This window comes from Drosophila mojavensis, unplaced genomic scaffold (genome assembly GCF_018153725.1).
Source record: "Drosophila mojavensis isolate 15081-1352.22 unplaced genomic scaffold, ASM1815372v1 contig_81, whole genome shotgun sequence".
Taxonomy (NCBI): Eukaryota; Metazoa; Arthropoda; class Insecta; order Diptera; family Drosophilidae; genus Drosophila; species Drosophila mojavensis.
Window position 1 is genome coordinate 6071937 of NW_025318907.1, and position 18278 is coordinate 6090214.

The 18278-nt window shown below is 38.7% G+C and overlaps 1 protein-coding gene across 1 annotated transcript; it reads left to right on the forward strand.

Annotated features, from left to right (window-relative positions):
* Window positions 1–5352: 5352 nt before the first annotated feature.
* On the forward strand, window positions 5353–6362 carry LOC6580849 (histone H3-like centromeric protein cid). The gene is made up of 2 exons (XM_002006612.3): window positions 5353–6198; window positions 6291–6362. The coding sequence occupies exons 1-2, from the start codon at window positions 5577–5579 to the stop codon at window positions 6320–6322; spliced, it is 654 nt and encodes a 217-aa protein (XP_002006648.2). The 5' UTR covers window positions 5353–5576; the 3' UTR covers window positions 6323–6362.
* The last annotated feature ends 11916 nt before the right edge of the window (window positions 6363–18278 follow it).

Here is an 18278-nt window from a genome sequence, read left to right on the forward strand (position 1 = left end):
TGTTGGGCATTAAAAATGTTTAGACTGCAGTTGGTTGTAAGCCAGTTACACGGTGGATAAACTTAACATGTAGTTATGAGTTTACTCGTTAAGACCCTTGGACTGTTTGCAACTCCTTTCACGGAGTACTGAATCTGATCATGACATATTTGTATTATGTTAAAATAATATTAAAATTGATAAAGAATAAAAAGATTTGAAGTATTTCAATGAGTAGTTGAACAGAAAAGAATCAAATCTCATAGTTTTTGTTAAAAGCTGGGTGGATTTTACTTATTATTAAAATTTATTCGTTTTTCCTTTCATTCATTCCATTACAGAATAAATGAATGAATGATAATCGACAACAAACCTCCCATTGGTATATGTATATGAAATCAAGCATTACGCAAGAAAAGATAAAAACTTTTTAACTGCTGGCAACGATCGTCTCCCAAACTCCTAGTAACAAGCAACAAGCAACCCCTTGGTTGAGTGACAGTTAAATTTACTTTGCATAGAATTCAGCTAGCGTAAATGACCGTTAGAAATCTTTCGAAATGCCATAAACGAAATACCCCGAAAATCGCCTATTGTCAAGGCAAGACATTGACAAAGTTCTAGAAGGACAATCACGAGAGGTTGGGGAGTAGGGATCAAGGTATAATAGCAATTGTTATAAGAAATGCATCGCATCATGCAAAGCCGGTCAAGGAAACACGCAACATTTGTAGGGGTTCTAACTGGGAATTAAAATTTGAGTCTTGTTTGATATGACAGATTTACGAATTTGCAATTGGGGTGGAAACGTATTTTGGAGAGTTTTTCTCATAAAACTAGTAGAAGGAAAAAATAACATATTCATATACTTAAATACTAAAAACAAAAATAAAATTTAGCACTGCAGAGGCAGAGAGAGAATAGAAAATAATTTAAAATAATATTTCTTTGTTGTTAAACATAATTATATTAACTATTGTTAAGTAAGTCACTATCCAGAGAAAGTTCTTCAACTTTTCTGATAGCATATTTGCATATATTGAACAAAAATGAAAAAAACAACGTTGACAGCTGGAAGTTAATATTGAAATTTGTCTATATACTCATATTATGCAAAGCGAAAGCATTAAGTGGAATCGACACGGCAGAAATCAATAAAAATTACGGCATAAAAGTGCAATTAATGTGCCATGACCTGAGCCAGGGCCAATAATGGCCAGGATGAGTGAGCGCTGACAATTGCCAATGGCCGCCAGGAGCTGGATTAAATGGACATAGCCCTCGCAGTTCGATATGCATGACAAAGCGTCGCCATATGCAGCACGCTATATAGAGAGATAGAGCAACCCTTGCGCTTATGCATAATGTGCCACCCCTTTTCGGCCATACACCCACCCCCAGCTTGTGCAGCCCTCGCACACACACTCGCACACGTTTGGGGTTAAAGTCAAAATGGCGCGTGTTTCGGCAGCAAACGAATAAAATGCACATATGCGGCGCAGCAGCATGATCCTGTCGAGCGGGACGTGCTATATCAATTTACACAACATATGCAGATCCGATTAAAGAACGAACAAAAAAGAGAGAAAGAGCAAGAAAAAATAACAAACAAATAATACACGTTAGATATTGTGCTGAGTCGAAGATTAAATACTCTAGCGACTATATAAAATGAGTCTCCAATAAATCTGTTCTTTAGCCAGAAAAACAGAAAATATTAATTATTAATTTGTTGAATTTCATTTATTAATTTGAATAAATTTTGAAAACATTATTGGCTGTTCAGCGAAACACAGAAAACATTCTTTAACAATTTATCTAGGCCTTTATAATAAATAGTTGGTGATTTTAATAGTACAAGACTCGGAAAGGTTGATAAATTTAATTTAATATAAGCTAACTCGCAAAATTATTATTTTACTTTAGTAATTAAATAATTTTGTAGCTTATTAGTTTAATTTATAGCTAACTAACTCAATATTATATTATTTTTTAAAATTTAATCTAATTATCAATTTTGGTTTGATTCAGCTAACCGTTACACATTTAGTATTCAAACCAAACGACTCTTTTCAAGAGTATAGCAATAAATAAGAAAAAAACCTTTGAGGGCGGTTCGTGCCACTAAAAAATGGTTGCAACGCGTGCCATAGTTTGTCTCGGCTTGTTTTGATGCAACACGTCGCGTGCCTGGCAGGCAGCTTCCTTAACCTCATCCTTGTTGTAGCTCCTTTGCATGGAGACAGATAAAAAATTAAAAATAAAAATAAAAATTGTATCAAATGCAACAAAATTTCCAAATTTCAATAGTCAACAAAAAACAATGTGAAAATTGCCCAAAAAGCAGGCAAAAATTGCATGGTAGCTACAATATGTGTGAGTGTGTATGTGTGTGTGTATTGCATCCCTTGTCAACAATAGCATGAAAATCCCGTTGCTGACCTCTCGATGACCCCAAGCCTGAGCTACCCCTGTTTCTGTTTTCCATTTCCCATTTTCCTGTTGATGATGATTTTCTATCCCTTGGACTTTATTCAGAGGCTGCAAACAAAGGCCGGCATTTTTGTGACTGATTGCATGCATGCATATCCTTGCATATCCTTACATATCCCTTTTGTATATATATGTGTGTTAGTGTGTGCGTGTCAGTGTGCTGCGCCTGGCGCTTTGGCCAAACAATGTTTTCATCTAGCATTCTCGTTTAGCGCGCCATTTGCATGTTTTTCTACTTCCCATTTCCCATTTTCATAATTTCCATGCCAAAAATGTTCTGCAAAATGCAAAGTAAAGGGCCAGCCCCGTTCCTCTGTCCTCCTCATCTGTCGGTTATTTATATGGCAAATGTGGCATGCTGCCAAGGGGGTTGAACGAACGGTTTTATGCAAAAAAAAAATATATATATGTATATAAAAATAAAAGGGGGACAAAAACTGGTCAGCAAATGCAACATTATGAAAATGCATATGAGAAATACTTGCAAAAGAATTTGAAAAAAAAAATGTAAAATATTCCACTCAAATGCAAGCAACTACACAGCGAGTGCATTCACACAATACAGCATAAAAGAAGCAAAAAGCTTTGCACAATGTCGGATGACACTTTTTCTAGGCCGATCCGAATGTACATACATACATATAAAAGATTGTTAAATAAAGTCATCTTCTGGAAAAATATATTTTCTTTTTTGCACTTGTACTGAAAGATATATTAAATATATTATAAAAAAGCAAATATATGTTCATTCAAATAATATATATTAAAATATAATATACTAAACAATACAATACTAAACAATATATAAATCTATAGTGGTTTTCTTATTTGAGAATTTCAATAGAGGCGAAAATTAACAGACTTCACTGTACATGAGATATTGTATTTTTAATATATATATTTATCAGATTAAAATACCGCCCTTCTTTTTCCATTCAAATTCTTTTTAAATTCAAAGATATCAAACCCAGCTCAAATAAGATCACTTAATCTCTTGATCTAAAACTTCCAAGAACTTCCAAATATAAATTGCATTTCTCACAGTTTTTCGCCACTTAAAAACTTGACCCCAAGGTCCTGGACAACATATGCAAAATATCAAAATATTATGCCTACCTCTGCAAAACAATATATACATAAAAAAAAAAATAGAGAAAAGAAAAAGAAACCAATTTTTTGGCACATCTCAAGCACTTGACCTTGGTCCATGACCCGGCCGATTTAAAAAACATTTCTCTAAAAATTATCATTTAAAATAGTGCGGAAAAAGTAGATGACTGCCTGGGCAGCAAAGCAGTAGGGAGACGTTCACACGCCGCAGGACCTTGGACAGGACACTGAATAGTAGCAGCAAATCGTATGCAAAGCAAAGGACCGGCCACATTCTTGGTGGTCACGGGTTCGAGCCACGCTGGCATTGCGAATCTTCTTAGCTGCAACGCCTGCTGCCTCATGCCTGATGCCTGATGCCTGCTGCTCGCTGACATGCGAACAATGGGCAAATATTTTGCATTATGCAAACAAGAGAAATGTAAATCAGATACAGTTTCTGCTACCTAGCTGACTGGCATTAAGTACGTACAGCTCTCCATATAGACAACGTCCATGTTGCAGTTCTCATGACGTTGCATTTTCCACGCCTGCGCCGTTTTAATTAGAACAAACAAAGGCTGTCCCAAGACGCAGACTCAACATTCTTACCCTCCTCACTTCTCTTCTCATCTATTTTTTTAATTTTGCAAGTAACCTCTCTCTCTCGGCTAAACTGTTTACTTAACTTAGCCCGGAGGGTCCTGTCTGTGTGGGTGGCTTAAAAAAACACTCAGACGCAGCAGCAATTATTGTGAGCTCGGCTCTCGGTTAATTTGGCCGGCTTTAATCCTTTTTGGTAAAGTCATTCGTGCGTTCCAAATTTCACCAGCTCATGGCTCGTAATTGTGCGATTGCTATAGGGGATTGGCAAGGGACTTGGGCACGACCGAAGGATTCAATTTCGACAAGTAATGCACTTGATTTGTGAGAGTCCAGGTGATCTACACTAGGGGATTAGGCAGCTATCTTTAATGCTATATTGGTCTCAGGTGAATTATCCGATGCATAGGTACAGTAAATGCGAAGGCTGACTGGACAATAATTATTATAGCAAAAGCTTCAGGGAAAGGGCAACGAACAAAACTGATGACTGATTTTATTAGAAAACAATCCCGCATTTTCAATTCAATAAATATTAGTTTTACTTTACTCACATTGGCTTGCGCTGTCGAATGTGCTACGACATTCCAATTGGGATTTTTTATTTAGCGCTTAATGCACTCTCATACGCGCTAGAGCGAGAGGCAAGATTGAAAATCACACAAGCATCACGGCACACATTTACATAAGCACAAACACACATATTGCTTAAAAAATTCCTCCAACATATACACATATAAATGCCCAATAACATGTGGGACTTTTTTTTTGACATGAAAAAATTATGTCACGTACTCACACACACACGTAAATGCATATGAAAATTTTACGATTATGAATTGCAAAAAAAAACCACAACAAATACTATTAAATTTCTGGTAACTTACAACATTTTGAAATTAACTAAAGGCGCACTTAATTCGTACACTTTATTATTATTTAAACGCACAAAATAATAAAAAATTAGCTTATTTCAAATGGATTAACAGCCGCATAGTGAACTCTTTCACTGTAATTGTATTGCGGGTGAACACCATTCATTTGATAAACTTCCAATCATTTTCAACACTGCACTTACGTAAAAAATTCTTTGGTTAAATTTTGCAAATATGTATATTATATTGAAAGTATTTTATATGATCACTTTACTTGATTTACTTTTGAATGCCACTAATTCAATTATTATATATGTATCTATTTTTTATCAATTTTCAACACAATATTTACACAAAAATTAAATTTTTTAATTTCGCTTGAATCGCTCACTTTTCTAGCTGTGCTCCAAAAGGTTAAGCTGCGAGTGAACGCCGTTCACTTCATTACAGTTTTCAAACATTTACAGCACTGAAAGTATTGTGTAACGAAAATCTTTTAACAGTGACGTTAAAAAACCATAAAATCATTCTCATAATATGCGTCGGTCTGGTTTGCCAAATTCTGATGACTCCGGATCGGACTTGTCTATTGCGTTTGGACTTGATGGAGTTCCACGCTGCTCCACGACTCGCAAGCAACAGAAGCACTTAGATAAATCAAAGAATGCAGACGGAATTAATGACAACGAAGAGGAAGACGTTGTTGCTGTTTGTCCAGCAAATCCTTCAATTAGGAAAGGACTTTTACCGACGTTGCCGTGTCCACAAGAACCAGTGTTTCCACTAGATCCAGAGTGTCCACCAGAACCAGCGTGTGCAGTAGAACCGGAGCGTCCACTCGAACCAACAAGTTCAAAGCGCCGCAAGCAATCGAATCCTTTCAGACGAGCGCAGAAGTTCAAACGCGAAGTTCGTCTGCTGCAGCGTACGCCTAATTTTATGATTCCACGCATATCCTTTGGCCGGGTGGTTCGCGAGATTATGCTCGAGAGGTGTGACTGTGAGCCGCATTTTCGCATCACAATGGGCGCCTTGGAGGCGCTGCAAACGGCAACAGAGATGTTCTTGACGCAACGCTTCCAGGACTCCTATATGATGACCATGCACCGCCAGCGGGTCACCCTGGAGCTGCGTGACATGGCCCTTATGGCATTCATATGTAAGCAGCACGGGCTGCTATGAACCGCAAGTCAATTGAAATATCATAATATGGTTATATTCATATCTATATTAAAATAAATTTCTTTATAGATTTGATTTTGAATGCGCTCGTGTCAATATAAAAGGAAGAAATGGAGCTGAGTCGTTTTGCCTAGGTCCGTCTGTCTATTATACAATACGATCATCTACTTGCCATGTGGATTTATGTATGGACACCTATCCCATTTGGATGCAATTGACTTTGTGATAAGCATATACAGACTGCTTGCATAGGGCATTAACTTTATATATCGGTAGCAGACAATCAGGTCAAACTTTCTACATACATGATTTGTTGTCCTTCTATAAGCTTGAGGCAATCTTAAATGTAGCTAATAACTTTCTCATCACTTTCTACAGTATTGATATGATAATAGAAATATGTAGATAATACAGAAGTACATCCACACATGTAAGAGTATCTGGGTTAGCCGTGTGCAGCGCACTTCGCAGTCGGCCATAGTCGACTCAGTTCATCATAGCTTCTGTCAAAGCTGCTACCAATTGAGCTAATAGTCGGTTCCTGCCCTAGTCTCGATTCAAGTCCAATCATTCATTTGCATCACATGTGCCACAGCGCCTACTCAGCGAAAAAGACAGCTAAAGGAGGGTGAGTGGGTGCTGCACGAGCAAAACTTTTGCCCCCCAGTGATTACTCAATTTAAATGGCAAAGAGCTTCCCGAAAACAAAAAAGCAAAGCGCAAATCGAATCCGCAACCATAAGATGCTAATGCATGTGCTCCCAAATGGCGAAGAGGCAAATCTCGAGTGTCGCTTGGCTGGGGGTAACTTTCTCTGATTGGGGTGTGCGTGTGTGCCGTGTGTGTCATGTGTGTGTGTGTGTATGTTTGGATGTGGGTTTAGTGTTAATATTTTTATTTACACCCTTATAATGTGGCCAGCACACAACACCCACACCTAAGCCTAACTCCTGCTAATCTAATGCACACAATCGAAATTTGCCTAAAAAAATGAAAGACCACGCCACACCTCGCTGTCGGACTGTTGGAGGAGAAGATGTGGGGGCGGGCAGTTGGACACTTGGCCTGTCGCAGATAAAAGCATTATGGACAAACTTTTTCTCTTCGGCCACACACACACACACACACAGACGCAGATAGGTCTATTACATAGATCATTTATTACACGACGAGTTTCGCTTGAAGTGTTGATGGCAACGTGTGTTTCTAATGTGATTTTTTATTTGCCCGCACGCCAGACAAGCCGCACGTAATGTCCGTTTGTCCTTTTTTACCCTCTGCATCTTCAGCATGTATTTTTTTAAGCGTTCATTTTTGTTTTATCTAAACAGTTTCATCAGCGTGAGGTCCACTACTGGCGATTGCTCAATTTTCGACATATCTGGCTTCTCGAGAAAGGTGAAGAAGGAAAGAGATGTTTATCAAATAGAAATCTTATTCGATATGTGGATGGAACTGTAGTATATAGTTTTAAAAAAATTTGCAAAAAGTGAGGTTAGGATTCACTTTGAGATTGGAATTGAAGGAATTCATTAAATAGAATCCCTTTAACTATACTCGAACTATGGGAGTTAAACGTAAAATGAGAATTAAGAAATTCTAAACATGAATTTAATATAATACAGCTACAAAATGATAATTTTTGTTAAACAAATCTCCACACACAGTTTTAAATTAAAAAAAAAAACAGCTCGCAGCTAACCTAATCAGCCTTCCCCCGAGTCCTGGGCCATTTCCTATGAAAGTTTTTGGCTTTTTGGTAGTTGACGCAAACACAACTGTACCCCCACTGCGACGCCCTCCAGTCAAATTCTAATCAAACTGTCAACTGACGGCAAAAGTCGCAACCTAAAGGCCCGGCTCTCGTTAGCTCGTGAAGCATGTGAGAGTACGAAAAGCATCTCTATTTAGGATTGTTTTTTGTACATCTTCTTCTTCCTCTTCTTCTTGCTTTGCTTGGGCATCTTAATTTACTACTGGGAGCATATGCTAAAAAACGAATGGCCATGACTGTTCTTATTTTTGCCTTTTTTCTTCGTTTGCTTATCAAGAGTCAAGTAAATATCTGCAGCTAAGAGATACAAAGATACAGATTGGCTCCACAAGCACACACACACGCGCGCACTCGGTATTGACGTGTGTATGGGTGTGTGTGTGTGTGCGTGAGATAGTTTGATTAATGGCCAAAAAGTGCCCAGCATTTGAGTTCTTTTTTGGTTTTGTATTTTGTAATGTGCCCCGCATTAGGAGCCCAAAAGCAGTTAGAAAAACCGTTAATACACATGTGACTCGTCTTCTCACTGTGCATGTGTGTTTGGGGGACTGGATGTATTTGTGGACACTATTAAGTGTACACCCCAAAATATAAACAAGAAAGTTTGGGCTCGTGTTCTTGTTGCTCTTGCATTGGGTATTTGAGTTTTTTAAAAGGAAATGTGAGTTCGTATAGCATGATATATATTTTTATGGATATACATATATATATGTATTATTATATATTAATTCTGAATTAAATTTATATTAAAATTTTTAAGACTATTTAAAATTCAACCCAAGTCTAAAGTTCCGATATATCAATCTCATTCTTGAAGCTTTTGGATTTTAATGGCGAACTTCATATTTATATATTTGTAACATTTCTCAACGATATTTAGGATTGATCAACTGATTCATGATTTTCAAATGAATAGAAAAGTCTAGCAGTCAGTTATCTAGTAGGGTATTCCAAATCCGACTCCATGTAGTTGCTTCATTTTTTTTTTAGTTTTTTCGTGGCATAAAAAGTTGCCTGTTTATAACGCGAAATCATCAAGTTAACGTATCGCTTGATTTATGGCATGTTACGCTCACAAATGTATTGGTTCCGTTTACATTCAACTAGCCATTGGGGAGGGGGTGAGGCGGTGCCTGGTGGGGGCTGACAGTTTGCGTTTGTCACGCGAAGGCATTTAACGGGTCGTCTCGAGTCGGTGTCGGCGTCATTTTATTAATCAAAATTTCTACAACGGCCGCCAGGTGGCGTGTTTGTAGCGGCATTTTATTTAAATTGCTGGCAGCGCCATGTTTTTGATTGCTATTCGGGCTGTCTGTCGAGCTGTCTGCCTCGCAGCCATTTGACAGGCGGAAAGGGTTCGCAATTGACTCATGACTCTTCAAATTATGTCCGCCCGGGTTGACTGAGGGCTGAAGGCTAAAGGAAAACAGACATCAAGCCCAAAAATTGTAGCGAAACATGCAAACTAGGGGCTTTCAAGGTGTTATAGACAGGTTTTCAAGGAAGCAGCTTAATTTTGTTGATTATTTAGATCAGGGCCGAAACTATAATACAAATGGACAAAGGTTCGATTAATGAAATAAATGTGGGAAATGGCTGACTAGTAAAGCTCTCTACTTGTAGATTTTTGGGGAATACAGATACTGAGTTTACATGGTAATTAAAAACTAAATGTGTTTGAAAATTGTTTGATTGAATATTTTTCCGATTTTTTTAGTTTCCCCCCAAAAATCACCAAATCGATTGGTTTGGCTTTTCCAAATTTTTCTACTTTTCCAATGACAAATCTACTCTTTCTCTAGTTTTATTTTTTTTATAATTTTCCTCCGGCTAGCTTTCTTCCAAAATATTTTCCCTTTTATACCTATACCTTCTTGGTTACCAATTATTAATAATGTGATAACAGCCTTATAAATATCAAATTATGACTGCACTATGAGCATATATTCAGCCCCTATGCATAGTTTGATCCCATCACTCACTAAGACCATTAGACACCCACACACAGATACACTCGTAAACCTAACCCTTTAATTGCCTAGCTGAGCAAATGCGAAACCCTATCGGAGTCCATCAACTCTACTCATATGGTCTATCCAAACACAACTGACAATAGATCACATGATACGAAACAATAAGCAAGACAGCAAAACCAGTTAGCTGTTCATTTTTTGTTTTATTTGGAAATTTAACCCTTGAGTCTGGGCAAATTGTGGACTTCCGTTGTGGGTTCGTGACTGGACAAGGCAAACAAACAAATAATATTCCTATTAAATTCAAATTACAGGCACGAACAGTTGGCGCCCCTTCACACACAGACACACGCTTAAGGGTTAGATCGAGCGCTGACCACTTGAACTGCGCTTAACCCTACCCCGGAATAGAGCAGACGGAGCCGTGAGAGACCAGCATATGAGAGACATATTTTTGATTGTTTTCCAAGCAATTAAGGTGTAGAAATTTGTCTAATCGGGTGTGGGCTTCAATTTTAGTCTATAACCTTCCATAACCCTCTTCTAATGGTTTTGTTGACGCGCTGTAATTGAAGCCAAGGGTACGTTGCAACAGCTGGATACTAGATTAGATGGCAATGGAGATGGTGTGGCAACCCACCCACCTCTATGTTATATATGTATTGATATATTTCTTTTTTACATCCATCTGCTGATGGGCTGAGTCGTAAAGCCCAAATCAACTTTAAGTTCAAACGGAAATATCTCATACTTCCGACACACACTCAGAAACTATGTCTATATATCCCACTCCACGTGCTGCGACCCTCATCTGCATGCGTAGCGCATAAATTTTAACCCAAAAATACGGCCGACAGCTGCCTCCGCCTCCCTGCCCACTTTCCCTGCTCTTGTTCCACTAGCAAAGTTCGACAGCTTCAGCTTTGCTCTTTGGTTCTCCCATTGGCTGCTCTACCCCCCATTTTCGTATCGTACGAATCTCTATGCGAAAGAGTTTCTTATCGGTAATGCGTGGCCTATAAAAAGTATTAGGCAACTGCCTCTTTTATGTGGGCGTGCTTGTACAGAAAATGGCTGTCATAATGTGAAGCTGGTTGAGAGTAGATGTACACTGAGCAAAATCAAGCAGTTACAAAATTGAGAAAACAAGCCAGGAACGAGCAGGGATTTTCATGTTGAATTTAAATTTCTGAGTTATACTAAGCTTTAATTGCATTGATGGTATACATCTTATTATCATAAAGAGATATACATAAATATATCATATATAAAATGTATATATGTATGTATATAATATAATGAATATAGAGATATATATTTAATAATATCTATAATAAATAATATATTAATAGATATATTCAATATATAGTATTAACATATATTAAGACTAGACTTCCATTGCTTCTCTTTTTCTCCACTTTATCAAAGAATTCACATGAAGTAGCATGCATAAATAGACATATAGTGTCTACAATGTCTTGACTAAAGTTTTACAATGTGTTGTTGAATTTTCTTGAAAATGAATTCCGAAGAATAAGCTTCGTATTTTGATACGTGTGTAAACAGCCTCGGAGTCACCCTCTGTCCCTGCTGCGGCCCCGAAAATAACTCAGTCAAGTCATCTCGATATTAAAAAGCAAGCACACAGACTGACACACACACACATACATACATACATGCACATGAGCAGCAACCCCAACAGCAACTGTGGAAGGAGGAAAAGGGAGTGGGGCGGAGACTCCCAGAAGACAGGCCGACAGCTTTACACATACGTGCGCGCCCCTTACACACAGAGCCATTCGCATAAAAAATGAAAATGTCAAAAAAATGCCTCAACTCGGTTAAAAAAGAACACAGAAAAAGGGCAGCAAACGAGCGAAAGACACAAAACGAGATACAAGATACACAGGCCAAAGATACAGCACACACATACACACACAAACGCCGACAAGATGTGGCAGCTACATGTGGCACACAGCATGCGAAAGTCAAAGATGGCGTCGTCTGCGTGCCATGCCCTGCCACCCTTTTTTATCATACGTGCTGGCCGCCAATGGGGGCACAGCCTGATTAGCATATGCGAGTAGCGTGTGGCGTGTAGCGAGTCGATGATGCCACAAAATGGCGACGAGCATGCTACACGTATATATGTATGTGCATATGCGTATATGGGTACAGCAGATCTCATCAGATCAGATAGGATCTCAGCTGAGGCACTCGTGGCAAAGGTTGTGGTCAGCACTTGACCAGACAATTGCTTGCCATGCGAGCATATGGCAAGGACACTTTCTTGCATAATCATTGTGTGCGTGTATCTGCTGGATCTAGGATCTAGGAGCAATGAGCTAGCAGCTAGCGGCATAAAGGAAACCAGACGAGTGCGCGCGCGCGCCAACATGCATAATCTCCTGGGCACACCTTGAGAGCAGGGAGAGAGCAGGGGACAGTATTTGATAAAGGCTAAGGCAAGGCAATGATTGCATCGAAATTGCAAAGGAATTCCTTTCAGTTTCTCTCTCTTGCTTTAGAAATGCAGTAGCAACAGCTGCCTGTCCTTAGCTGTGTGTGGCGTATGCAGAACGGATGCTGAGGGTAGAGCTCGGATGCTGTGGGTATCAGGTAACGGGAGAATTGTTTATTTGTCTATGGGTATTTGCATTGCAGAGTGAAAGTAATTGGTTAAGCAAGACAGCCGTGGGCTAAGAAGGAACCTCAGTCTAGCCGAAATAAAAATGAGTTGAATTTGAGCAAAAGATTACGCGCCAATAAGGGAATAAACATATAATAGAAGAATAATATGTGCACATAAATTATAATCAGGGAAAGATTTTTTGGTAAAATTTAAAATTTTTATTTATTAAATTTAATACAATTTTCAGCTTGATATCCACAATATATCTTGAGGAACTAACTTAAGCTAGTCAAAGGCATAGCTAAAGAGCTTTATTTTAATAAATAAAAATATTTTTATGTAAACCAATGTAAATTCGTTTATAACAGTTTTCAGCTTAATATCTATAAATTTTCTTACACCAAGTTATATCGATTATGTCTGGATACTAAAAATCTAAATACTTAAATTGAATTTATAATACACATATTTTCTTCAGATTGATATCCACAATATTTTCTGAAGGAACAAATTTTCCTACAAGTTCCTACTTACTGTGAAGTCAATTCGATATATTCTCAAATATATATTATATATTATATATTTTGAGCTCCTCTTCCATTTCTGGCGTAATGGCTGTAATATCCTCTGAAATATGACTCCCCAAATGCCTTCACAAATGTCCAATTCCTGGAATATAGTTGCTCAACCTGCCCGAGACAGCTAAAAAGGAGGAAAACCAGTCTGCAAACAATCCACAATAGTTTTTCAGCTAACAAAAAGAGAAGTACAAACAGTTGGAACACACCCTGTCTGGGCACATCCTTTAGGTCCTTTGGCAACTTATCAAATCGCAAACAATAAACTGAAAAAAATGCCAATAAATCAAAACACCTACAAGAATGGGAATTCTCTCGCATTGGTTAAAAGGTTAAGCAGCTCACAAATAGGGGTAAAGTCTTTCCAGATTGAGCATACAAAATCGAACAGCGATAAATTCTGGCAAACAAACTCCAAGACAGTCGGCTCAAAGGACATGAAGCACCATTAAAAAATGGTTAAAGAATGGAAACAACGCTCGCATTTATAGGGTTACATTAGGTGCGAAGCAGACAGCCATCAGCACAAGCAGGAACAGCGGCAGAGGTAGGGGCAGGGGCAGGGGCAGGGGCAAGGGCAAGGGGCTATCAAAGACAGTGAAGGGTAACTCGTCGAACAATGTGGTCTTAACTTACCGCAAGGATCTTACGCAAGGCTAAAGGGTTCCTTAACCCTAAGGTTACAAATAGGTGCGCAATAAAAGTCGACCCGTCAATTTCAAAGGGTACAGCGTGCGTATGGGGGAATTAGCTTATTGGAGAGGATAATAGCTCCAGACAACACGTTTAAATCGTAGGTGTTAAAAGAAATGCGACAAATGATGTGCATCGGAATGTGGATGAGAAGAGGAAAATTATATTGAAAAGAATTGTTAAAGACGTTTAAGACTTGGTATCAAATATTGAACTCTGACCTCAAGAATTTCTAAAATTTAAAACCTGTTTTTGGGAAACCGATTTTTGGCATAAGACTTTAACCAATGCATGACTGTTTAAAGCAGAATGTTTACTATAGGAAATATTAAATAATAGATTAAAGCTTGCACTCTAAAACTATAGAATATATATATATATATATATAGTAAGTGCTACCATATATACAGATTATTCATTGAGCTTTAAGGGAACATATCATACCGTAGACCTTTAATTCTCTTTTATATTTATCTGCTCCTATTTAATATATAGTTTTAGAGTATCTGATAAAGTATCTATAGAAGCTAAATTAAACATTCTATTTAGTACAAAGACGATAATTCAAGTATTATTTAAGTCGCCATACAGTTACTGTGGAAATTCTTGTTGAAACTGAGAGCTAAGTTTTTTAAATTATCAAATAATGCTTAGACTAGATGTCTTGCACTAAAACAGGTGAAATCTGATAAACCATATACTCTTTGAAGTAAACCCTGTTACGTTGGCATTATGCGCTTGGGCTTAAGCCGGTGTTAGCCTTAGCACTACCCACAGCCTAATTACCAGACGATGAACCGGATCCAGGCCACACTTTGGGCAGCTAATGAGCAAGAGAACAAAGCTGCTTGGAAGAGATGTGAAAGCCGAAGACGAAGACGAAGATGAGCTGAAGCCGAAGCCTGGCTTTGTAGGCATTGATTAGTAAAGTAAACACTGGCATAAGACGGCTAATAGCACACGCCTCGCTGCACGCAAATCCCGGCGAGCGGCTCAGGGCAAAGAGCCGTAGAGTTTGCAAACAGTTGGTCTAATTTACAGCCGTCGTCTACACCTACAGATTCCATTGCAGAGATATGCAAATATGTTGCGGCACGTTTTGAAATGCTAGACAGATGAGGCAAGGCGATTCTAGGGAACCGGATTAGGCATAACTGACACCAGGACTAAGGGTTGAGCGGATTGCCTAAGGCCGAGTGCCGAAGCTTTGCTAACAAATGAAATTGGCACGGATTTCTCTGGCGGGCCGCAAACGTGGCCTTATGGCCATAGCTATATAACAGTTGATCCTTGGCCAGGACTATGGCCATGTGCTGCCATAAAGTAAATTCATTTAAGTGGCCATTAGGCGGCTTTGGCACAAGCTTCCAGCTTACCTGGCCCCCATTCCCCACGCATAAAAACCGCTTAATTCATGTTAAAACTCTAGGCCCCGCCGGCCAAAAGAAAAAATATTATTTTGAATGTCCTTGGCGTGCAGTGCAAGTGCCGAGCTTATCATATGAAAATTTGTTGCTCAACTTAAGCCGACGCATAAAATGCAACAGCCCCAATCCAAGAGCTGCCCCACTCCACGAAAAAAAAAACAGAAGGAGCTAGAACAAGAAAAGCAACTAACAGTCACATTTGCTGCTGTCAGTCGGAGTTAGGGACATATTGAGACACATGTCGATGTCCTGCGTCTGTCTCCTGCCCTCGTCTCTGCCAGCCAGCTCATAAATTTTTTATCCAGCTACCTAGTTATTGTTTTTTACGAGCTGCGACAATTGCACGCCCACAGGCAAGCCGAGGCGGTCGACCCGATACACAAATCTATGTGACACCATTATAAGTTAGCATCCTTTGCCAGACAGTTCCGGGAATGTCCTTGCATTGGGGACTTCCTGGCGACACGTGCAACTGAGAGTTGTTCTCATTTTCTTTTAATTATATTTACTTTAATTAGGTAATGTCGAATGGGGCTTTCTTGTGGAGGGTTGGTATTTCAATAGTTTTAGTTTAGTTTTGAGACTTCGTGACTTTGCTGGGATATGAATTACCATTAAAACTCATTTTATTTGTGAGTGTTTAGATATGTCTTTAAAAAAAGCAAAAGGAGAGAGTCTGTATCCTGTTTATTTATTCACTCTTTGGATAAGAGGGTTTACTATATGGCCGCGCTATTCTTTTCTGGTCTACCCCCATTCTAGGTAGAGATTCCTCAGAGATACTGTGTGTATCTGGTGAGGTTTATAAGCTTTTAAGCATAAGTTATATTAAAAGAAACTGAACAATCTGAACTCAAATTTTTTGAATATATAACCTTGTATTTTCTAAACGATATTTTTGACTGAAGTCTACTCTTTGTCTTAGAGGGTGTTCTGCAAAGTTTATGTTCGAACCGGACGAATTATTTGAGAGCTGGAATACCAAAAGTAAACTTTATAGAATGGCATAACTTGAATGTCTGTATCTGAATTATAAATTTGTTCGGTGTGTCAATCAAGTTCAAGTTTCATCTACGAAAAAAGACTTTTGGCTGTACTAAATCATCATTTATACTCCTCATATCATTTCAGAATACTTCCATTTACAGGGTGTTTCAAGCGCAGGCTCTAGATACATACATACATCTCTTTTGTCCCAGTGCGCCCTAATCCTTTGCGACATCAAAGCAAAGCAGCGCTCTAAATCCTAAGCCACCACCTACAAAACAAAGCGATTAGATGAAAATCCGCCGACAAAAGAGCTGTGGAAATTGTGAGTCTCACAAGGCCGAAAGGGTGTTGTATAGCAAGGTGCCTAACCAAGCGGCTTAGAGCGGCGCGGCAAGGTAGTACAGACGGAATGGCTGAATTGGCACTTGGCCACAGGCAGGCCAAATATTTACGCAATTAAAACCACAAAGCAGCTGGGGCCCATTGCGATGCAGTCGAGCGGAATCCTTAGAGCCAGACTCATTGAACTCCTTTAAATTTGAGATTTGAAAGCTTCCACTGCCCGCTGAGCGGCCGAACAAAGGGCAGCAAATCAACATGCCGCAGCTGGCGAGCAGCCATTGAAAAGCTGCAGTCGAGCTTTGACTAGGGGTTGCACGCAAGGGTTGTGCTCTTGCTTAACCCTTTCGCACAGCCAATCAAAATGAGCTGGGGGTAGGCACTTCCATTCGAGTTGATAAATGACTCGCTCGATGGTAATTCAAGAATTGTTAACGATGCGAGCCCTTCAAAATATTTACGAGCACTGATTAAGAGAGCTCTTATTCTTGTCTTTGGTGGGGGGAGACGTCCTGTCTCAATGTGTCAAAGGATCAGCGGACAGAGCAGCTGCACAAGCACTTGGACACCTTACTCGAGTCTGACAGGATATGTTTGTTGGGTTATTAATGGAGATGCGCGTCATGTGAGCAGCGTGTGAAATATGGAAATTGAACTGTAATGTATTGGAACATCGGAAGTAGTGCTCGTAAATGTTGCTACTAAGCTGAAATGGAACTTCAATTTTGCATGCGTATATGATTTTGTAATTGATTTATCGTTTATGCAAAAGCGAAGAAAAAATAAAAAATAGGAGCTTTAATATTATATTGCAAAGCTTTTGAAGAGCTTTATGCAATGTGAAGTTTATTAAAGCTTGAAAGTAAATTGTTTAGCAATATTTAAAGTACAAAATTTTGTATTTGTGATTTTATTTTATTTAATTATTGTTATTTTTTAATTAAATGAATTAAATTTGAACAGCCTGTCGAAACGTTAAGCTTAAATAAAACTGTTTAATATAAAGAAACAATTATATTTTTCAAAATTTAACTTGAGGCTTTAAAATAGTTGAGAATCTTTTTATTATGGAAATATATTATTCTGTATTATATCTTCATATTTGCCTAGAGATCAGACTAAAAGTTGAGCTTAACGTAAAATATATAACATAAAAGTCTGCCACATTTTTGGAAAGGTTTTTAAACTGTTTGCCCCGTAACCTTTAGCGATAATTGCTTTAATTTTCAAAGGCACCCGGCTGCCCAGGTAACCCAAAGAGCTGTCCACACACAGACATACACCGACACGGACACAGAGTCGCATTGCCCCCAGCTTAAAGCTAATAAACTCCAAGGTACATGAAAGCGAATACCACGCAGCGGACTCATCCCAGCTCAGAGAGAATAAAATAAAATGAAAATAGTATACAAAAAATGTTGGAAAATGAAAGCCCACTTTTCTTTTCATTAGAAGAAAAACGAAAGCGAGCAGCAGCAGCAACACGCATTGTCCTAGCCAGAAAGGACATTCATTGAAAAACAAGAAGCTGCCCCAAGAAGCAGGAAAAAAAACAAGCTAAAACAAGCCGAATTCCTGCCCCGCCCACTCTCAGATGAAAGTTAACAAGGCATCAAATAACAGGCGGCTGCCTTAAAAGGAAAAAAGGGTA